Source organism: Coregonus lavaretus (assembly GCF_964263955.1).
Source record: "Coregonus lavaretus genome assembly, contig: HAP1_SCAFFOLD_1428, whole genome shotgun sequence".
NCBI classification, from domain to species: Eukaryota; Metazoa; Chordata; class Actinopteri; order Salmoniformes; family Salmonidae; genus Coregonus; species Coregonus lavaretus.
Window position 1 is genome coordinate 1 of NW_028159186.1, and position 23669 is coordinate 23669.

Genomic DNA, 23669 nt, shown 5'->3' on the forward strand with positions numbered 1-23669 from the left:
TCTGACTTGTGTGGGTTTGTACCGTATGACCCTAGGGCTGGGAATTTGCCAGGGACCTCCCAGTACGAGGTTATAATAATAATAATATAATATGCCATTTAGCAGACGCTTTTATCCAAAGCGACTTACAGTCATGTGTGCATACATTTTTACATATGGGTGGTCCCGGGGATCGAACCCACTACCCTGGCGTTACAAGGGCCATGCTCTACCAATTGAGCTACAGAGGACCACATTATCACGATACTGTGCCGATACGATATGTATTACGGTTCTATATGTATTGCGATTCGATGTTCCGAACAAATTGCTCACTGTATGTCTGCTGCAGAGGAACAAAAAAGAGAGCCATGAGAAATTGAGTTTTGGTACAGCCGATTTAGCGCTAGCGAACGTTAACTACCTAGAAGATACTTTGCCCCATCCCTATATTATCTGATCTGTGTGTATCATCAGATAGATCAGTTTGCACTCTCCATCTCCTCCTGCAGGTTAATCTGTACTCCATGTGCTGGGCTGTGTCCTAAGGTGTGTATGGGCCAGAAGATGGTGGACTCTGTGACAGCAGCACAGGCTCTGAAAGGATGCACCGTGCTCAACGGCAGCATGGAAATCAACCTCAGAGGAGGAAGTTAGTATTGGGAGTGTTTACTACAGTGTGTGTGTGTGTGTGTGTGTGTGTCATTATGTCACCCCCCTGCTTGTAACCAAAGTTCCTTCTGAGTTAATAAGGATTTGATTGTGTGCGTGCGTAGATAACATAGCAGCAGAGCTGGAGGCTAACCTTGGTCAGTTGGAGGAGATTACAGGGTATCTGACCGTCCGGCGCTCCTACGCCCTCGTCTCTCTCTCTTTCCTCCGCAAACTACGGGTCATCAGAGGGGACACACTGATAGATGGGTAAGTTGACTTTCCTTCTCGTCCTCTTCCTCCACCTCTTTCTTCTTCCAAGCCCTGCAGTTCACTTCTTTCTCTTTCTACTCCTCCTCTTCCTCCTCCTCTCATATTCTAAACTATATCTGTCAATAATACTTAAAATACCCTTAAAAATACATAAATATAATGTGTCTGTCAGGGTTGGGATCAATTCCATTTCAATTCCAGTCAATTCAGAAAGTACACTGAAATTCCAATTCCAATTATCTTCAATGCTTTTCACTGAGGAAAATGTGGAATTGGAATTTGGTTTGCTTTCTGACTTGACTGGAATTTAAATGGAATTGACCCCAACCCTGGTGTCTGTTTCTTCCCCAGGGGCTACTCGTTCTATGCGTTAGACAACCAGAACCTGCGTCAGCTCTGGGACTGGAACAAACACAACCTGACCATCCTCCAGGGGCGCATGTTCTTTCAACTCAATATTAAGCTCTGCATGTCAGAGATCCGCAAGATGGAGGAGGTGACAGGCACCAAAGACAGACAGCACAAGAACGACATCGTATCCAAGACCAATGGAGACCAGGCCTCCTGTAAGGACCATACAGTCTTGAGGACACACACGCATGAACGCCAACACACACACACGCACAGACATAAACACACTTGACATTTTTAAAACATTTGTGTTATTTAGCAGACGTTCTTATCCAGAGCAACTTACAGGAGCAATTAGCCTTAAGTGCCTTGCTCAAGGGCACATCAGCAGAGTTTCACCTAGTCAGCTCGGGGATTCGAACCAGCAACCTTTTTGATTTCTGGCCTGACGTTCTAACCGCTAGGCTACCTGCCGCCCCATGCTTGTGCACGCACGTCTGTGGTGTGTCACAGACTTAGGACAGTGTAATACTGACCATATCCTGTGATAGTAACCATGCGTCTGTGTGTATGTGACTCTCAGGTGAGAACCAGGAGTTAAGGTTCACTCAGGTGCGTGCCACGCATGATAAGATCGTGATCAGGTGGGAACCGTTCTGGCCTCCTGACTTCAGAGACCTGCTGGGCTTCATGCTCTTCTACAAGGAAGCGTAAGTATGTCCAAAGCACTCAAGTTACTTTTGGGAATGAGCAGTTTCCAGAGAAGTGGGGTTTTAATTGTACCAGTACACTATGGGCCACAAACAGTCTTCCCTAGGAACTTACTGTATTAGATCAGTACCATTTAACGTCTTCCTTTCTGAAGAAGTTCGTGGAACATTCAATGTAGTCAAGTCTTCCCAGGAGCCAAGTACAATTCCTCCTTTCTAAGGACCTTTTTGGAGCAGGAACATTCGTGTGTGTGTCTCCTTATTTCTTATCTATGCTATTCTGCGTCTCTCCCCTCTCCCAGGCCCTACCCCAACGTGACAGAGTTTGACGGCCAGGACGCGTATGGTTCTAACTGGGTAATAGTTGACCTGGACCCCCCAGCCCGGGCTACAGAGGGCAACCCACAGGTGGAGCCAGGTAACGTTTCATTCTCTTCTGTCTTACAACTGTATTGGAAAGGATAAATACCCGTACACTGACAAAATCATGGAGGAAATCCAAAATGGAGGCTTGGATGCAGAAATATGATGTTTGTTAAGACATGATGCCCCAAAATGTGAATAAAGTGCATGAATAAAAGTGGACAAAACAAACGTTTTGGTTGATTTAAAGGTAGACTCAGCGATATGACGTAGATGCAGAAAGTAAACAGCATAGTGGGTCAATTTCTGCAACAACCAAGAGCATTGAAGTGAGAGGCTCAACTTCTCCGCTGTTTTGGTGCCATGGCTACCATGCTGTAACAGCGTGACGTGAACTCTTGCACGTGCGCAGATACTGTGTGTTACTGTGTGAGAGCAAAGTCTTGCATCTCGCTCATCTCTATCTGCGGTGCTGCTTGTGGCTACATCATTTCGCTGAGTCTACCTTTAATCCATCATGAGTGTCACCTGTCTGTCAATCTGTCTTAACAACTATACGGTTAAATGATTTTAGCTGCTTGGCCATTCATATTTATTTGACAACTCTCAGCATACAGTACAGGTACATACTAGTCACTGTAGTAGCAAGGAAGGAACAGCCAGTGTTGCGCTCAGTAGTGTCCGTGCTGCAACACATAACAATACTATTGTTCCTTCCAGGTACCCTGATCAGGTCTCTGAAGCCCTGGACGCAGTACGCCATCATGGTCAAGACCCAGCTCTCTGCCTCTGATGAACACCAGGTCCTCGGAGCCAAGAGCAAGATCATCTACGTCAGGACCAACGCCACCAGTAAGAGCCCTTATTGAGATATAGGCTGCGTCTCAAATTACACCCTATTTCCTATGTAGTGCACTACTTCTGACCATTATGGGCCCTGGGCGAAGGTAGTGCACTATATAAGGAATAGGGTGCCATTTGTGACGCAACCATACAGTTCTTAATTCAATTCTGTGAGTAAGATTCCTCATTCTCCCTGATGATCTCAAGCCCTCCTTCCCTTCCCCCAACCCCTTAATCAGACTAACAGGTAAGTGGACTATCCAATATATCAATCAGCTAGCAGGTTCTCCAGGGTCGAGGGTGGGATTCGACTGCCCCTGGTTAGGATAAGTGGTTTAAGAGCTACAGTAGCTGGTAGATTGGCTGTTGTCCTCTGCCTCACCTCAGCTGTTAGCTGAGGTGTGTCAAGGCTAATGGCACGAGAACAAGGAAGAGGAAGGAGATGATGATGATGAGACAGGAGTGCTACCTGTACCTCCCCATCTCATTGTCTCTTTCTCGTGCCAAATGTCTGTCTCTTTCTCGTGCCAAATGTCTGTCTCTTTCTCGTGCCAAATGTCTGTCTCTTTCTCGTGCCAAATGTCTGTCTCTTTCTCGTGCCAAATGTCTGTCTCTTTCTCGTGCCAAATGTCTGTCTCTTTCTCGTGCCAAATGTCTGTCTCTTTCTCGTGCCAAATGTCTGTCTCTTTCTCGTGCCAAATGTCTGTAGTCACTAGTCACTCAAGCTGAGGTCATGAATCTTCTGTCACCCTGTGTGTGTGTGTGTGTGTGTGTGTGTGTGTGTGTGTGTGTGTGTGTGTGTGTGTTTGTGTCAATGTGTGTCTCCAGAGGGCAGGCTGTGGTTTAGGGTTGAACACAGACCGGTGTCTAAATGAGTCTGACTGGCTTCCTTTATACTTGTTGTGCGTTGTTTCCTTCCTTCCTGATAAACCACATTACAGTGCAGCCGCGTGGCATGCCGCCTCCTCGCACCACACAGGCTGGTGTGAGGCAACAGTTGGCACACAACCATCAGAGGCAGGGAGGCGGGCAGGCATGTCAAGGGTGTTCTAGTTGCAGTTGAAACAGTGTTCTACTGTAGTTACAGTTTCACCCTCCTCGTCTCTAGCCTGGTCCCGGATCTGTTTCTGCTATATTGCCAAGTTTGGCTGGCATCCAGGCTACCTCTGTCTCTCTGTCTGTGTGGCGGTTGGACCAAACCTGGGTTCACATCCTGTCTTGTGTCATGACTCCATCACCCCCACATACCTCTAGGAGAAGCTGTCGTTAAACATGATCTTTGTTCTCTAAAGTTATAGCGGCTGGCACAGCACTATTGGCAGGTTGGTTGGAGGGTAGGTGTGCGTTCTCAAGGGTGTTCTAGTTTTTCTAGTTTCACCCTCCTCGCCTGTCAGGCACCTGTCCTGTATCACGACCTCATCACCCCCACAAACGCTCACACACACGCATACCTCGAGAGGAGAATCTGTCATTAGACTTAATGTTCTCTAACAGAGTCTGACAATGTGGTCTGACCTGTACCCTGTAGGCGTCCTCATCAGACATGCAGACACTGTCAGTCACTGTCATCATCACTCACAGACCGAATGTAATCACACACCGGTACTGACAGTGATGCCTGGTACTCTCTGTCCTGTCTGCCAGTCAGTCACTCACCCTGTTTTTTTTGTACCCCTCCCCCTTCCACTGCTGATACCAACACTATAGTTATTTAGAAATAAGCATATCGAACACTGTGAACCTTTTGCTCGTTATCATATTGTTATTTGACTAAATAAAGGGGTATTCATGTCCGGGCATTGACGTACGCAGGACTTCTAGTGCTCATTTCTCCCCAGTAGTTAGTTGATTGGTTAATTGACCAGAGAGTACGCTCACAGTCCAAAATTATTCCATGGTTAGCAAGGAAGAATGAATACATACCAGCAGTGCTGCAGACCTCAAGGCCCCGATTTGAATACCCCTGCTCTAACAGAATTGTGTACATCATAGACCAGGGATATTCAAATCTGGTTCTGGACCTTTTTTTTTTACCTGGTAGTTAATTGCACTCACTTGATGTCCGAAGTTTTAATCCGTCCCAGATTAGAGGGCAGGTATGAAAATCAGCAGTGGAACTGGATTTAAGGTCCAGATTTGAGTTTCTCTGTCATAGACATTAGTAACCCCTATGGTACGTATCTGTGTTCTCCCCCAGAACCGTCTGTGCCCCTGGACCCCATCTCGTCATCTAACTCGTCCTCTCAGATCATCCTGAAGTGGAAGCCCCCCACGGATCCCAACGGCAACATCACTCACTACCTGGTGTACTGTCAGCAGCAGCCTGAGGCCAGCGAACTCTACAAGTGTGACTACTGTCAGAAAGGTGTGTTTTAGAGAGACTGTTAAGTTCTATTGTATTCTACAAATGTAACTTCTGTCAGAAAGGTGGTTCATAGGCATCATATATACTGAATAAAAATATGAACGCAACATGCAACAATTTCATTAATTTTACTGAGTTACAGTTCATATGAGGAAATCAGTCAATTGAAATAAATTCATTAGGCCCTAATCTATGGATTTCACATGACCGGGAATACAGATATGCATCTGTTGGTCACAGATACCATAAAAAGTAGCCAATGGGCCTCCGGTTGTGAGGCCGGTTGGACGTACTGCCAAATTATTCTCTAAAACAACGTATGAGGTGGCTTATGGTAGAGAAATTAACATTAAATTCTCTGGCAACAGCTCTGGTGGACATTCCTGCAGTCAGCATGCCCATTGCATGCTCCCTCAAAACTTGAGACATTTGTGGCATTGTGTTGTGTGACAAAACTGCACATTTTAGTGGCCTTTTTATTGTCCCCAGCACAAGGTGCACCTGTGTAATGGTCATGCTGTTTAATCAGCTTCTTGATATGGCACACCTGTCAGGTGGATGGATTAGTTTGGCAAAGCAGAAATGCTCACTAACCGGGATGTAAACAAATTTGTGCACAAAATTTGAGAGAAATATGCTTTTTGTGCGTGTGGAACATTTCTGGGAACTTTTTATTTCAGCTCATGAAACATGGGACCAACACTATACATGTTGCATTTATATTTTTGTTCAGGATAGTTATGCGATTATCATCAGTTTGACAACTGCTAGAAAGGTGAGTGTCTTTCTCCAGTGGACTATTCTATTCTATTGGACTACCAGAAAGGCAGTGTTTTCCATAAGCGCCGGCTGTCATCTAAATAGCCGATACCAGACTCATTGTAAGCCGGCTACTTTTTCTACTTCATAAATGAACTAGGCTTTTTTCATTTAAAAGTTTCAAATCGCTAGTCAGAAGAGTCTGTATAGTCTTTTCCCGAACGATATGCATCATCTAGTGATCTATTGATAGGACAGGCGCCTGTCTGTCACAAAGCGAGCGATGACAGGGAAACTGCTTGTTTGTCAGTCTGCTGTCTGTCCCGCCTCTCGGTACCTGTGTTATTTTTGTACGCCGTGGTTGGCTGCAGTCAAATTGATTTTCATGGAGGAGGGAGAGCGTGATGTTTCTTAATTGTCTCATGTGAGTGAATTTACACGTCCCATGTAATGTGGTAACGATGAGTTGAAATCCACATAGTTATTGTTATAATGTCCATGGTATAGCATCGGAAGAGGATCGCATCAGTGAGAGGGCCGTTCATTTGGCTCCCTAATGTGCGTAATGGTAGGCTACTACTGCTTTTTGGCCATTGTCTGCAGATAAATTATGAAGATATTCAATGAATATGTTGAACCCTCACTGCAGGAACCATAGGTAGTGGAGAGAGCCTCCTTCTGGCCCAAAATATGATAAAAGAAAACGGATTGAAGGTTATAAAAGCTAATGTCATCATACCTATATGGGCGGCAGGTAGCTTAGTGGTTAAGAGCGTTGTGCCAGTAACCGAAAGGTCGCTGGTTCTAATCCCCGAGCCGACTAGGTGAAAAATCTGTCGATGTGCCCTTGAGCAAGGCACTTAACCCTAATTGCTCATGTAAGTCGCTCTGGATAAGAGCGTCTGCTAAATGACTAAAATATAAATATAAAATAAATATATAATATAAATATATAATATAATATAAATATATTATTATAGATATTGATATGGCCTACTGATTTGATTAAAGCGTTGACAATTAAGTAGTCAACTGCTACTTTCTTTGTATTTAAGCTATTTGTTTAACACCTGCTTCATTCTTCAATCATACCTGTAGATCTATTAATTGGTGCCAGACTTTGTATAAAAGTGGGGGTGCACATTCTGGTGATGGGTCTGGGGTTCCTCCACATATTGTTTCTCAACAGGGAATCCATGTTTACATGACAGAACACAACCTTTCTTCCTAGGTTTTTTCCCCCAAAGAATTGAAAGTGTAGACTAGTTTTTATGACTACAGTGCATTCGGAAAGGATTTTCAACCCCTTTACTTTTTCCACATTTTGTTACGTTACAGCCTTATTCTAAAATTGATTACATAGTTTTTTTCCCTCATCAATCTACACACAATACCCCATAATGACAACTCAAAAACAGGTTTTTAGAAATATTACATTTACATAATTATTCAGACCTTTTACTCAGTACTTTGTTGAAGCACCTTTGGCAGTGATTACAGCCTTGAATCTTCTTGGGTATGATGCTACAAGTTTGGCACACCTGTATTTGGGAAGTTTCTCCCATTCTTCTCTACAGATCCTCTCAAGTTCTGTCAGGTTGGATGGGGAGCGTTGCTGCACAGCTATTTTCAGGTCTCCCCAGAGATGTTCGATCGGGTTCAAGTCCGGGCTCTGGCTGGGCCACTCAAGGACATTCAGAGACTTGTCCCGAAGCCACTCCTGCGTTGTCTTGGCTGTGTGCTTAGGGTCGTTGTCCTGTTGGAAGGTGACCCTTCGCCTCAGTCTGAGGTCCTGAGATCTCTGGAGCAGGTTAACATCAAGGATCTCTCAGTACTTTGCTCCGTTAATCTTTCCCTCAATCCTGACTAGTCACCCAGTCTATGCTCCTGAAAAACATCCCTACAGCAAGATGCTGCCACCACCATGCTTCACCGTAGGGATGGCGCCAGGTTTCCTTCAGACGTGAGGCTTGGCATTCAGGCCAAAGAGTTCAATCTTGGTTTCATCACACCAGAGAATCTTGTTTCTCATGGTCTGAGAGTCCTTGAGGTGCCTTTTGGCAAACTCCAAGAGGGCTGTCATGTGCCTTTTACTGAGGAGTGGCTTCCGTCTGGCCACTCTACCGTAATCGGTGGAGTGCTGCAGAGATGGTTGTCCTTCTGAAAGGTTCTCCCATCTCCACAGAGGAACTCTGGAGCTCTGTCAGAGTGACCATCGGGTTGTTGGTAACCTCACTGACCAAGGCTCAGTTTGGCCGGGCAGCCAGCTCTAGGAAGAGTCTTGGTGGTTCTAAACTTGTTCCATTTAAGAATGATGGACGCCACTGTGTTCTTGTGGACCTTCAATGCTGCAGACATTTTTTGGTACCCTTCCCCAGATCTGTGCCTTGACACAATCCTGTCTCTGAGCTCTACGGACAATTCCTTCGACCTCATGGCTTGGTTTTTGCTCTGACATGCTCTGTCAAATGTGGGACAGGTGTGTGCCTTTCCAAATCATGTCCAATCAATTGAATTTACCACAGGTGGACTCCAATCAAGTTGTAGAAACATCTCAAGGACGATCAATGGAAACAGGATGCACCTGAGCTCAATTTTTTAATTTTAATACCCTTTTTACCCCTTTTTCTCCCCAATTTTGTGGTAGTTACAGTCTTGTCCAATCGCTGCAACGCCCATACGAACACGGTAGAGGAGAAGGTCGTGCGTCCTCTGAAACACAACCGAGCCGCACTGCTTCTTGACACAATGCCTGCTTAACCCGGAAGCCAGCCGCACCAATGTGTCGTGGAGGAAACACTGTACACCTGGCGACCATGTCAGCGTGCACTGACGCTGGACCAATTGTGCGCCTCCCCATGGGTCTCCCAGTTGTGACCGGCTGTGGCCGGCTGTGACAGAGCCTGGACTCAAACCAGGATCTCCAGTGGCACAGCTAGCACTGCGATGCAGTGCCTTAGACCACTGTGCCACTAGGGAGGCCCCCTATAAACCTATTTTCGCGTTGTCATTATGGGGTATTGTGTGTAGATTGATGAGTAAAAAATGTATTTAATCCGTTTTAGAATAAGGCTGCAATGTAACAAAATTTGGAAAAAGTCAAGGGGTCTGAATACTTTCCAAATGCGCTGTATATTACTAATCTACCGCCTTCCATCAAAGTACCACCCACAGAGATTGATTGACAGGTCTGAAACCCTACCCACTCTGTGACTCTCAAACATCCTGCCCCCTCCCCTGACAACCCCAACCACAGTGATTGATTGACAGGCCAAACTGTTAAAGGGATAGTTCACCCAAATTACAAAATGACACATTGGTTTCCTTACCCTAAGTGTCCACAGCAGCAGAGCCAATAAAATACACAATTTGAAGAACAAACATCATTGTGGCAATTCATATCATAAATATGACTTTAAACTCTAGAGAAGACATTTTAATGTTAAAGGTTCTTACTTAGAAAATAGTCATGATCATTTAGACCTAGTAGTGATGCATGGGTCAGCTGTTTGTTCCCCACATCTAATAACCCATCCGCAACCGCCCGACTATATGTGATAAAGTGAAAACCTGAGGCCCACACCTAACCCGCAAAATTTGAAAATGCTCTGTACGGTCGGATATGACGGAACGATTTTGATAGGCTATTTGTTGGTCAACTTGTCTATTATTAGTTTCTCTTCTGTCATTACTTGTTGCCCTAGAAGACTAAATAAACCTTTGCTCACCAGAATAGTTGACATCGGTAAAGTTTCTTTCCTCTTTCCTCTTTTATCTATTCTTCTCTCCTGCAGCAAAGACGTTTAGGGACCGGGTAGACAATGCATAACCCCAAAGAAACTGGAAAGATTTTCCGTGCAAAATGTTCAAATTACATCAGTTTGACCGGTTTTAAGGAAATTAAAAGCTGTTAAAACAATACAATGTGTTTTTTATAAGATTTCATTTAGGCTTGAATGCATATTTTATGTGGTTGAAATAGTATAAACTTTTATGATGCTGATTAAGATAGCACCACCACCTTAACAGACGGACCCTAACCACGCATTCATTCTCTTAAGATGCTGAATGAAATCAATCATATTTCTCCACTCTTGTTCCCGATTCAAAATCATTTTACTGCAAGAAGTGCTCAATTCTGCTGCAGTTAATATTATATTAGGCTATGTGAGAGGTCATAGACCTACAGTCAGTGTCCAGATTTCACTTAGGCTACTATTCCATTTAACCCATCAGGGCCCGGTTTCCCAAAAGCATCTTAAGGCTAAGTTCATCATTAGAACCATTGAGCTCATTGAATAGTATGGTTCCCTTGAGGTGCCATTTTGAAGTCCCCGTCTTGTGACTGACAAATTTGTATAGCGTCTCTCATAATCATCACACATAGCCTGCTATCATCCTCTACCACTACACCAAATCTTTCCGAAACATTATACTACTGTTCTGGCCCTCCCTTCTATTTATGTTTAACTGTCCATTTCACAGCTTTTCTCTTATTGAATTAAACTCCGACATTGTCCTTTTTGCCTCAATGGATCAACGTTACTTTTTCTGCCCAAATTCCCAAAAGCACTTGGCAATTGGCATGTATTTGTCACGGTACAGTTAGGCCCTGAAGCTTAGGCTTAGGCTACGCACTAACGGCAGATAAAAATTATGAAATAAAAAACTCCATGTAGCCTATACAGTGAGGGGAAAAAAGTATTTGATCCCCTGCTGATTTTGTACGTTTGCCCACTGACAAAGAAATGATCAGTCTATAATTGTAATGGTAGGTTTATTTGAACAGGGAGAGACAGAATAACAACAACAAAATCCAGAAAAAAACGCATGTAAATAATGTTATAAATGTATTTGCATTTTAATGAGGGAAATAAGTATTTGACCCCTCTGCAAAACATGACTTAGTACTTGGTGGCAAAACCCTTGTTGGCAATCACAGAGGTCAGACGTTTCTCGTAGTTGGCCACCAGGTTTGCACACATCTCAGGAGGGATTTTGTCCCACTCCTCTTTGCAGATCTTCTCCAAGTCATTAAGGTTTCGAGGCTGACGTTTGGCAAATTCGAACCTTCAGCTCCCTCCACAGATTTTCTATAGGATTAAGGTCTGGAGACTGGCTAGGCCACTCCAGGACCTTAATGTGCTTCTTCTTGAGCCACTCCTTTGTTGCCTTGGCCGTGTGTTTTGGGTCATTGTCGTGCTGGAATACCCATCCACGACCCATTTTCAATGCCCTGGCTTGATGCGGTGAAGTTGTCCTGTCCCCTTAGCAGAAAAACACCCCCAAAGCATAATGTTTCCACCTCCATGTTTGCCGGTGGGGATGGTGTTCTTGGGGATCATAGGCAGCATTCCTCCTCCTCCAAACACGGCGAGTTGAGTTGATGCCAAAGAGCTCAATTTTGGTCTCATCTGACCACAACACTTTCACCCAGTTCTCCTCTGAATCATTCAAATGTTCATTGGCAAACTTCAGACGGGCCTGTATATGTGCTTTCTTGAGCAGGGGGACCTTGCGGGCGCTGCAGGATTTCAGTCCTTCACAGCGTAGTGTGTTACCAATTGTTTTCTTGGTGACTATGGTCCCAGCTGCCTTGAGATCATTGACAAGATCCTCCCGTGTAGTTCTGGGCTGATTCCTCACCGTTCTCATCATTGCAACTCCACGAGGTGAAATCTTGCATGGAGCCCCAGGCCGAGGGAGATTGACTGTTCTTTTGTGTTTCTCCATTTGCGAATAATCGCACCAACTGTTGTCACCTTCTCACCAAGCTGCTTGGCGATGGTCTTGTAGCCCATTCCAGCCTTGTGTAGGTCTACAATCTTGTCCCTGACATCCTTGGAGAGCTCTTTGGTCTTGGCCATGGTGGAGAGTTTGAAATCTGATTGATTGATTGCTTCTGTGGACAGGTGTATTTTATACAGGTAACAAACTGAGATTAGGAGCACTCCCTTTAAGAGTGTGCTCCTAATCTCAGCTCGTTACCTGTATAAAAGACACCTGGGAGCCAGAAATCTTTCTGATTGAGAGGGGGTCAAATACTTATTTCCCACATTAAAATGCAAATCAATTCATAACATTTTTGATATGCGTTTTTCTGGATTTTTTTGTTGGTATTCTGTCTCTCACTGTTCAAATAAACATACCATTAAAATGATAGACTGATCATTTCTTTGTCAGTGGGCAAACGTACAGAATCAGCAGGGGATCAAATACTTTTTTCCCTCCCTGTAGATATGAATTGACTCATGACTGCGGGTTATGATTCAACCCGCGCATCACTAAGGCTTAGACCAGTGGCGTTCAAGCTTTTTCAGCGGGGACCCCATTATTTTCACCAGAATTTCTGAGGACCCCATTTTTTTTGCCAGAAATTCCCAAATCTAATGACACCGCCTTAAAATTTGTAAATTAAGATTTTCACATCAACAAATAACCTTCAATTATTTACATGTTCATCTTTCCTATCAAAATTAAGAGAACCAATACATACATTTACCCAATAAAATTTAAAAATTCAAATTATCTTTCTCAATAACATTTGTATATTGTCACATTCAATAATCTGTACTCTTTAATTTTTTTGAATACCACTGGCCTACGATATCCAAAACAATATCCAAAACAACTAACACGCTGAATTCATACATTTTCAGTCATTTTAATTGTTAAGTCACATCTTTCTACTCAATAACACAACTAATTTTTACCAATCTGGGAGGTAAAGTTGTTAAAGTATTCAATAATTTAGCTGTGTATTTCGGATGGAATCAAGGCATTAGAATGTACCAGAGGCCACCAAAATAGAGCTTGTTCTGCAAAAAAAAAATCACAGAGGGGCAAGCCCCTCGGGATCACCCCAGTCCGGAACAGTGTGTGAGAGACTGTGAAGTTCTGTGATTCAGGTGGATGGAATAGTTATTTACCTGATTTGGCCTTCTCCTAATAAGTGGCAGCCACTCACTCTATGGCACACACACATGCTCTACTTTAACTTCTTCTCCTCTACTCCCACTCACTCACCCAAACATTCAAGAGTCTAGACAACACTAGTCTGTAAAGACAATTAATGACAGGCTCCCCCGGCAGTGTGTGTGTATATCTGTCTGTTTCTGTGTGCCTGTCTCTCTGCCTTTCTCTGTACCTCTGTCTCTGTGTCTCTGTCCATCTTTGCCTCTGACTCTGTCTCTCCCTGCCTCCCTCCAGGTATGAAGCTGCCATCGCGGGTGCCCACCCAAGTGGACAGTGATGAGGAGGCCAAGTGGAACCAGACTGAGGACGAGGGTCAGGGTGGCCGCTGCTGTGCCTGTCCCAAAACAGACAAACAGTTGAAGAAGGAGGCAGAGGACTCAGAGTACCGCAAGACCTTCGAGAACTACATCCACAACGAGGTCTTTGAGCCCAGGTACGTATGACATCTACCTCAGTCAATCAGTCAGTCAGTTAATCAGTCAATCAATTAAGGACAAACTTCTCTCTCTATTTCTCTCCATCTCTACCGCACCTGCTGTCTCGACCTCTGAATGCTCGGCTATGAAAAGCCAACTGACATCTACTCCTGAGGTGCTGACCTGTTGCACCCTCTATAACCACTGTGATTATTATTTGACCCTGCTGGTCATCTATGAACGTTGGAACATCTTGAAGAACGATCTGGCCTTAATGGTCATGTACTCTTATAATCTCCACCTGGCACAGCCAGAAGAGCACTGGCCACCCTTGGAGCCTGGTTCCTCTCTAGGTTTCTTCCTAGGTTCCTGCCTTTCTAGGGAGTTTTTCCTAGCCACTGTGCTTCTACATCTGCATTGCTTTCTCTTTGGGGTTTTAGGCTGGGTTTCTGTATAGGCACTTTGTGACAACTGCTGATGTAAAAAGGGCTTTATATAATCCATTTGATCAATCAATTGATATCAATCAGTCAGTCTTTATTGTCTAAATTAGGACATTTGTTAATTTGTTAATTTTTTTATATTTTTTATTATTATAATTTATTTTTTAGTCATTTAGCAGACGCTCTTATCCAGAGCGACTTACAGTTAGTGCATACATTATTTTTTTTCATACCCCCTGTGGGAATCGAACCCACAACCCTGACGTTGCAAACGCCATGCTCTATCAACTGAGCTACATCCCCTGCCGGCCATTCCCTCCCCTACCCTACCCTGGGCGACGCTGGGCCAATTGCACGCCGCCCCATGGGTCTCCCGGTCGCGGCCGGCTACGACAGAGTAATCAGAATTGTGTAATCAGGGTACAAAAGAACCAACATACATAACATGTACACACACATCATGTACACACACACATTCATTATGTGTTTTAGGTAAACTGTCGTCATTCATAATTTGATATCCCTTCCTGTCCTGTTGTCAGACACGCTGAATCTTCATACTGTTTCCCCAGCAGCACACATCACCCAACTCTGACAACACAGGGCTGGGTTGCGTCCCAATAATCTCTACTTTCTCCCGAAGTCTTCATGGATTTGAAAGGAAGTGACTGACATGGAAACTCTTTCTAGCCCATGTCTACACCGGGGGGCATGCTTTGAAATGTATGGGGAGTAGTGAAAGAGTGCACACTTCAGGAGGAAGGAGAGACTTTTGGGACGCAAGCCTGTTTTTTTCTTCAAGGCTTATTGAAGCCCCATTTCGTTTGGTGCCTTATGAATACGACCCAGCAATCTACCCAGTAGCAGTAACCTCAACATAATGGTGTGATATATTTAGCAAATAGCTGTTATAATAAAATAAATGATTGATTTGATTAATGAATTGATTATCCCTCATTCCCTCCCAGACCAAGACAGCGCCGCTCCGCCATGGGCGTAGCCAATCAAACGCAGCCGTCAGTCGTGACGACGCCCGCCACCCTGCCCGAAGGTTTCGCCACCCGCGGCCCAGACGACGAAGATGGTAATGGTGTGGAGAGCAGTAAGATCCAGCTGACAGTGTTTTCCAAGGAGTCTACGGTCATCTCCGGCCTCCGACACTTTACCTCGTACCAGATTGACGTGCTGGCCTGCAACCACCCCACAGACCCCTCACGCTGCAGTATGGCAGCCTTCGTCTCAGCTCGCACCATGCCTGAGGGTGGGGCTATCTACATGCTAGTACACTACCCATACACACACCCACTACTTAAAGGGATACTTTGGGGATTTTGGTAATGAGGCCCTTTATCTACTTTCCCAGAGTTAGGTGAACTCGTGGATGCCATTTTGATGTCTCTGTGTCCAGTATGAAGGACGTTTGATGTAGTTTCGCAAGCCAATGCTAACTAGCGTTAGCGCGATGACTGGAAGACCATGGGTATCTGCTAGCATAAATATGGTAGCCACAAGTTCATCTGACTCTGGGGAATAGATAAAGGGCCTCATTGCCAAAATCCCAAACTATACCTTTAAGAAACCACTGTAAGAAGTAATAAGCCAGTTTAACATGATCATTTCTTGTCTATTTTTGCACAGTGTTTCTAGACCTGAGATGTTTGTAGTAGTGGGATAGAGTAATGAGGCCATTATAACACCTTGTGTATCCTGTCAACAGACAAAGCAGATGACATAGTGGGGCCCATCAGCTACGACGTGACTGAGTACACAGTTCATATCAAGTGGCTGGAGCCTAAAGCCCCCAACGGCATGATCATCCTGTATGAAGTCAACTATAAGAGACTGGGAGACACAGAGGTGAGAGCTCTCAGACACGTCACACACACAGGTACTCAAGCATAAACACGCACACACGTGCACACGCATGCACACACACAGGAACACACACAAACAGACAAATACTGAACATTGGATGTGTCCCACAGCCTCACTTAATATAATATAGATAGATTGAACAGTACCACAGTCTCTCTGCTCTCATTTAGTGAATAGGACCGTTAATGGAAAAGTAATAAAGGTCTGATGTTGCATCAGCGCTGTGTTTTAGTTACCATGGAAACACTGCACAGGCCATAGTCATAGCTGATGTCGCTGATGTTGAAAACAACATAATCACTCCGGTGGTTGTCGAATAATAGTTATTACACAAACATGTTTTTCTAAAATCAGGTCATTTGTTTTATTATTGGCTCATATGCAATGATTTCAAAACACAGCTGATTCACATAGACATTCTTTTCTATTAGCTCTGTGTGTTGTTTTCAATCTTTTCCTAAGTCTGTTATTACGCATGTCCTGTTAATCGTTTCCTCTTCTCAATCAATACTTCACATTTTATTTCTATATCTAAGTGGCTTATTCAACCCTTCTCCTGTCCCCTCCAACTCCTCTCCTCCTAAAACACAGATAAATAAATGAAAATTAAATGTGTGTGTGTGTTCGTTCTAGGAGCTGCACCACTGTGTGTCCAGGAAGATGTACCAGCAGTCGGAGGGCTGCAAGCTGAGAGTGGTGCATCCTGGGAATTATACCGTGAGGATCCGAGCCACCTCGCTGGCAGGAAACGGCTCCTGGACTGACCCCACACAGTTCTACGTAGAAGACCTGCGTAAGCGATGCACACACACACCACAGACCGCTTGGCCAATCAGTGAATCAATCAAATATCATTTGTATATACTTGTATTTACATTAGCAGTACCATTAACCTGGCCTAAATCTCCTAAACATTAGAGCACACCGAGGCACAGTAAAGTTAAGAAAATAATTGTATGTGACCATAACTGACCTTTTCCATGGCGATGTGTTTTTAGGGGTGGATCCATCCAACATGGTGAAGATTATCATTGGTCCAGTCATTTTTATCGTTCTGCTGATACTGGTGGTAGCAGGAGGATTCGTCATGTTCAAGAAGAAGTAAGTATTATGCCTTCTACACATCTATCTTACTACAGCCAACCCAACTGTCTATGAAAGAATCGGCCTGGTGTGTAGTCTCAGTTGTTCAAGAAAAGGTACGTAGTATTACACGGCTTCTCTCCTGATTAGTAGGACTACACCAGTAGTATTTATAGGCTTTTGTTCCAGCCCAGCACTAACACATGACACAACTAATAGTGGTCTAAATTTCCATTTGATTTCATTCAAGTTGGCTGGATGTCCTTTGGGTGGTGGGCCATTCTTGATACACACGGGAAACTGTTGAGCTTGAAAAACCCAGCAGCATTGCAGTTCTTGAAACACTCAAACCGGTGCGCTCTGGCACCTACTACCATACTCTGTTCAAAGACACTTTAAACTTTTGTCTTGCCCATTCATCCTCTGAATGGCACACACACACAATCCTTGACTCAATTGTCTCGAAGCTTAAAAATCCTTAACCTGTGTCCCCTTCATCTACATTGATTGAAGAGGATTTAACAAGTGACATCAATAAGGGCTCATAGCTTTCACCTGGTCAGTCTGTCATGTTTTGTGCACTCAGTGTATAATCATGATATATTATTAACCCTACCTCCTTGTGTTCCCTCAAGGCAAACCCAGGGCCCCTCTGGACCTCTCTACATCTCCTGCAACCCAGAGTACCTCAGTGCTGCTGACAGTAAGGACACATCATAATAATATTCTTTATTCTCAGCTGACCTTTGTGAATACACCTGTGTAAAAGCATAGTTGACTGGATTTTGATGTTCAACTAGTATACCATGTAAATGGACAATCACTGACACATACTAGCTGGCACAACATTAGCATTACGGTGGATGTCTATGCCAATCGGAGATGTAGAATGTACAATACTTGATCGTTTGTGTCTAGTAATGTGTGTTGTAATCTGCAGTGTACGAGCCCGACGACTGGGAGGTGGGCAGAGATAAGATCAACATCCTGCGTGAGCTGGGTCAGGGCTCGTTCGGCATGGTCTACGAGGGCATCGCCAAGGACATCGTGAAGGGCGAGCCGGAGACACGGGTGGCAGTGAAGACGGTCAACGAGTCGGCCAGTCTGAGAGAGAGGATCGAGTTCCTCAACGAGGCCTCCGTCATGAAGGGCTTCACCTGCCACCATGTGGTAAGTGACCTACAGAGGTTATAGAAGGGGATGCCACCTTACGTTTACATTTTTGTCATTTAGCAGCTTGTAATAAGGAAGGTGAGACCACCACATACCATGATTATCAAAAGTAGAATTTTCTTGAAAAAGTAGGTGTTGGTAGCTGCCGCAGTGCAAGAATCAAAGCAATTAAGGTAAACAAAATGTTTCCCTCTCAGGTGCGTTTGATGGGTGTGGTCTCTAAGGGCCAGCCCATTCTGGTTGTCATGGAGCTGATGACACACGGTGACCTGAAGAGCTACCTGCGCTGCCTCCGCCCTGACTCTGAGGTACACACACACACACAAACACACTACTGCCCCCTTGTGTCTCATTGGAAACCAGACTAGTCTTGCACTGTCTCTGGCTGGCTGACTGACTCTGCTCCACTGGCCAGAGCGAGACTAGGTGCACGTCCTAAATTGCACCCGATTCCCTATATAGTGCACTACTTTTGACCTGAGTTTTATAGGCCCTTGTCAAAAGTAGTGCACTATATAGGGAATAGGGTGCCATTTAGGACGTACACCTAGAATGATTGTGACCCCCATGTTTTGTAGAATAGCCCTAGTATTAATACATTTCTGATTGTTTCTTTTTACAGAATAACCCTACAGGGCGCCCGCCCCCCACCCTGAGGGAGATGATTCAGATGGCAGCAGAGATAGCAGATGGCATGGCCTACCTCAACGCCAAGAAGTTTGTCCACAGAGACCTGGCTGCTAGGAACTGCATGGTGGCGCAGGACTTCACTGTTAAGATAGGAGGTAGAGAACACATATATACGCTAGAGTTGGGATGATAAACCGAAAATGATCTCTATTGCCTTCCTCTTACTGAAGTATTTCTGTGGTTTTGCTACACAACGTTCCTGTAGATTGTTCTAAAACCATTATCTGGTCAACAGTAATCGCCTATGCATTATGTTTGTTCCTGTTATGAAAGTATCTGCCTGTTTCGCTTTTGGCAGCTGTGTGAGCGAGCCAGTCTCACTCCCTCTCCCCACTGTGCGCACGGAGGAGGGAGAGATGCATTCTGAGAATATGACCGTTGCTCAAAATGCAATTGCGGGAAAAAGACCGTTTTCAAAGCAACTACTGTTGTTCTAGTTACAGAGAGGAGATTCACAGCTTTCCGTGATTATATAATTTATATATATTGAGTTCATGGCACCACTTTACAACCGAAGTAGGGTATGTAGTATGGGTTTTGTTGTGGAGCCGAGTGGAGCGCTCCACTTGCGGTGAATAGGCCTATATCAAGTAGCCTATGCCTAGTGCTGGAAAGTTTTTGTAGGACATTACAATTACTAATAGATTAATCAATTAGCCTACAAGGCTATCCAGTAAAAAAATAAATATTTAGAGTTAGCAATCTAAGTGTTTTGAGTTCCCACTTTCTCAGGTGGTGAATAGCCTAGGCCACAAAGATGTCAGCAAATTCATCTCGGAAGCACCCAAAAAAGAAATATGATCATTCTGGATCCTATTTTGACAGGTTGCACCTCAAAATATCAATCATTCATTCCATGGATATGTTAGATGAAATAGCTTACTTTGTTAATCATAGGCTACCATCTGTTGTCTTACTTGGCACTTGGGGGAAAAAATGTATAGAGCCCTGCCGCTAATGTAAAGTAACTGTCCATTAAAAACAAAATGTATTGTAGTATTTATCGTTATCGAGCAAAATAGTTACATTTATCGCGTTATTACTTTTTGTCCATATCTCCCAGCTCTAATATACACACACACACACACGGCCGACAGTACTTGAATGTCAAGATAGGAGGTATGGCAACTCACCACCTCACAGACACAATCTAATACTTTCAAAGAAGTGGAGTTGAACATATTCAGTTGTACTGTTTCTGTGGGCTATACATTAATCAGTAAGCTACACCCTTATTAAGCGTTTAGTATGTTCATTTAGTTAAAACCAAGTCAAAGAATATCATTTGAATGTTGTTGATAGGGTCATAACAGATCTGTGGGTTGTGTTCTAATTGCCCCCATTCCTCAGACTTTGGTATGACCAGAGACATCTACGAGACAGACTACTACAGGACGGGAGGGAAGGGTCTGCTTCCTGTCCGCTGGATGGCTCCTGAGTCTCTGAAGGACGGAGTGTTCACCGCAAACTCAGACTGCTGGTGAGGACACTTGACTGTGTTTGTGTGTCTGTCTGTCTGTCTTTCTGTGTGTGAATGCTTGCCGACTGTCCAAAGCAGGGATGGGCAACTCCAGTCCTCAGGGGCCGAAGTGGTGTCACTGTTTTTCCCCATTCAAATGTTATTTGTCACATGCTTTGTAAACAACCGGTCTGTTTTTCACAACAATGCAGAGGGAAATATATATTAAAACACGAGGAATAAATGGTAAACTTGGTAATTAACTACAATGACCATAATCCATTGCGCGCCCGTTTAAACTTGTTCGGTCTGTGCGGAGCAAGACACGGAGACTGAGAGAAGAGAGAACATGCGAATAGATAGATAGAATGCAGCTGCTTCGCGAGCCTGAACTCGGTCCCGGGGCCCCCCCTGGGTGCACATTTTGGTTTTTACCCTAGCACTACACAGCTGATTCAAATAATCAAAGCTTGATAATGACTTGGTTATTTGAATCAGCTGTGTAACGCTAGGGCAGAAAAACTAAAATGTGCACCCGGGGAGGGGGGCCCGGGTTTGGGAAACCCTGATCTAAGTGATTGAAAGTTGGTATTCAGCAGTCATAAAATAATGCCTTAATTACTTTGAAAAACTACTAAAATAGTGATTTTTGTCAGACAGCATAAGCAGCAGCTCTATACTGTATGAGTTGACATGGAATTAAATAATAGTAATAGTAATCAAATAAAACAAATATTTTTTTTAAGTAACGTTAGTATGAAAAAAATAAAAATTTATGCACTCACTAACTGTAAGTCGCTCTGGATAAGAGTGTCTGCTAACTGACTAAAATGTAAAATGTAAACGTAATAAATAATGGTTAATAAGTATTAAGTATTAATAGTCACGACCATGGGACTTTTATTACTTGTTTTATTCTGTGTTACAGCATTCAACCCACATAGTGCATTTAATGTACAAAAAAATGTATTTAAACCTAAATTGAAAACCGTGATTATTTTTGTAATAATGAAACCGAACTGACCTCAAAGAGTAATAAATCGCTCATCACTACTTGCTGACGTTGAGGGAGAGGTTGTTGTCCTGGCACCACACTGCCAGGTCACTGACATCCTCCCTATAGGCTGTCTCATTGTCGTCGGTGATCAGGCCTACCACCGTCGTGTCCCTAGCGAACACAGCTGATTAAACTAATTGCATTCTAAACTGAATATCATGATTAGTTGATTATTGGAGTCGGGTGTGTTAGCTGGGGCTGGGACAAACGTTTGACACCAATCAGGGCCCCAAAGACTGGAGTTGCCCATCCCTGGTCCAGAAGGACAGAATCTGGTTCCTCTCAAGATTTTCTCCCTACCTACCACAGATTTTGTCTCTCTCCTATGTTTTCGTGTGTGTCTCTCCCAGGTCATTTGGTGTGGTGCTGTGGGAGGTCAGTACCCTAGCGGAGCAGCCGTACCAGGGCCTGTCCAATGAGCAGGTCCTGAAGTTCGTCATGGACAGAGGATATCTGGACCGACCAGACAACTGTGCTGACCGGCTGTAAGTCTCACCTCCGTACTGTACATATCTATGTCCAGCTGTGACTGGTCATAACAAGATTAATCATAATTGAAGGGAACTGTATGGAACATGGATTACACTTTTGTGTGTGATATTGATGAAATCATGTTTAAACGACAATAAACATCAGCTCTTAACTATTTCATGTAACAGCAGCTCCTCTCTCCTCCTATTCAGACACGACCTGATGTCGATGTGCTGGCAGTACAACCCCAAGCTGCGTCCCAGCTTCCGGGAGATCATTGAAATGCTCCACGAGGACCTTCACCAGTCCTTCCAGGAGGTCTCCTTCTACTACAGCCAGGAAAACAAGCCTCAGGAGCAGGAGGACTTTGACCTAGACATGGACAACATGGAGAGCATTCCCCTGGACCCGTCCTCCTACTCCCAGAGAGGGGACCACAGTTCCTCGTACTCTCAGAGGGGAGACCACAGCTCGGAGAGGGACGAAGCGGGTTCGTCGCTGGGGTTGAGGCAAAACAGCTATGAGGAACACATCCCGTACACACACATGAACGGGGGAAAGACTAATGGACGGACACTAGCCCTGCCTCGGTCTAGTCCCTCCTAACAGAACATTATATGGATATCGTATCCCTACCTCCCTTATGCCTCGGTCTAGTCCCTCCTAACAGAACATTATATGGATATCGTATCCCTACCTCCCTTATGCCTCGGTCTAGTCCCTCCTAACAGAACATTATATGGATATCGTATCCCTACCTCCCTTATGCCCAACCTTTTCCCTCACACAGATGCATAGATATAAATATATTTTTGTTTTGTTTTTTCATTTTATATAGATGATCACTTTTATCACTCAGAGGCTCCAAGTGTACAGACATACCTCAGGACGTTAATGCTTTCTTGTCAAGATGCCACATCCAATACACTACGGTATGTATGTTAATGTCCCCCCACTGCTTCTTTCTAGTCCTCGATCCTTAAAAAATATATTGCCAATGTTCCACATATGGGAGGTGGTTTGGGGGAAACAACTGTGAATCTAACTGTGGGACAACCAGAAAGCTGCTAACCCTAGGACTCTCCAGACTGTCCCTTGCCCAGGCCGAGGAGCTCTCCCTGGGCAGGTCAGCCCTCACTGGGTCCCTGGGTCTCCCTGGACTATGGAGGTCCACCTGGGTCGCTCAGTGTAAAAGTGCCCTTCTCTTCTATCTCTGGCTATAGCCTGCATAATAGAGCTGTGTCTCTGTATCTTTGTACTCTCAAGTCGTCAACGAACGACAGACTATCTGAGATTTGAGAACTAACTTTTGGATGGATGAATGTGTCAAATCCTTCTTTAAATCTTCAAACAAACTTTATCGATCCACTGGAGAAGCTTGTTGTCGTCTTTCTCCTCACACTCTGCAGTATTCCAGCATCTCACAGAAATAATTACGATTTTTTTGGTTATATATTTTTAATTTATTTACGTTTCATTTACAGCTGAAGGATATTTAAAAAACTGTTTCAGAAAACATTGAGAAAAGAAACGAGTTCCTCAGAAGACAAATAGCTGCTTCTTTTGATATATTTTAAAAGGTATAGAAAATATAAATATATATTATTGATATTTTGTTTGTACATAGTGGTTGACATATGTTCTCTTTCATGAGGTATTTCCAGTCTGTAGAAATAAAGTTTTTACATGTTTGTCTCTTATGTTATTTTTTTCTAATCCAGAACTCATACTAA

At 44.0% G+C, this 23669-nt stretch overlaps 1 protein-coding gene across 1 annotated transcript; it reads left to right on the forward strand.

Moving 5' to 3' along the window:
- Positions 1 to 488: 488 nt before the first annotated feature.
- On the forward strand, positions 489 to 22575 carry LOC311123193 (insulin receptor-like). Its single transcript, XM_084197456.1, has 19 exons — positions 489 to 631; positions 756 to 900; positions 1255 to 1469; positions 1838 to 1964; positions 2267 to 2382; positions 3048 to 3179; positions 5368 to 5535; positions 13504 to 13702; positions 15097 to 15389; positions 15846 to 15985; positions 16637 to 16796; positions 17002 to 17104; positions 17722 to 17789; positions 18027 to 18256; positions 18457 to 18567; positions 18882 to 19044; positions 20300 to 20429; positions 21816 to 21950; positions 22149 to 22575. Exons 1-19 carry the CDS (start codon positions 535 to 537, stop codon positions 22540 to 22542), a joined length of 3126 nt encoding a protein of 1041 aa, XP_084053582.1. The 5' UTR covers positions 489 to 534; the 3' UTR covers positions 22543 to 22575.
- Positions 22576 to 23669: the final 1094 nt, after the last annotated feature.

Bases quoted from the DNA above. Each gene is read 5' to 3' on its own strand.
- LOC311123193 (XM_084197456.1), top strand. From the start codon at position 535: ATGGGCCAGAAGATGGTGGACTCTGTGACAGCAGCACAGGCTCTGAAA. The intron at 901-1,254 runs GTAAGTTGACTT...TTTCTTCCCCAG, and splicing joins GGGGACACACTGATAGATGG to GGGCTACTCGTTCTATGCGT. The intron at 18,568-18,881 runs GTACACACACAC...TTCTTTTTACAG, and splicing joins GCCTCCGCCCTGACTCTGAG to AATAACCCTACAGGGCGCCC.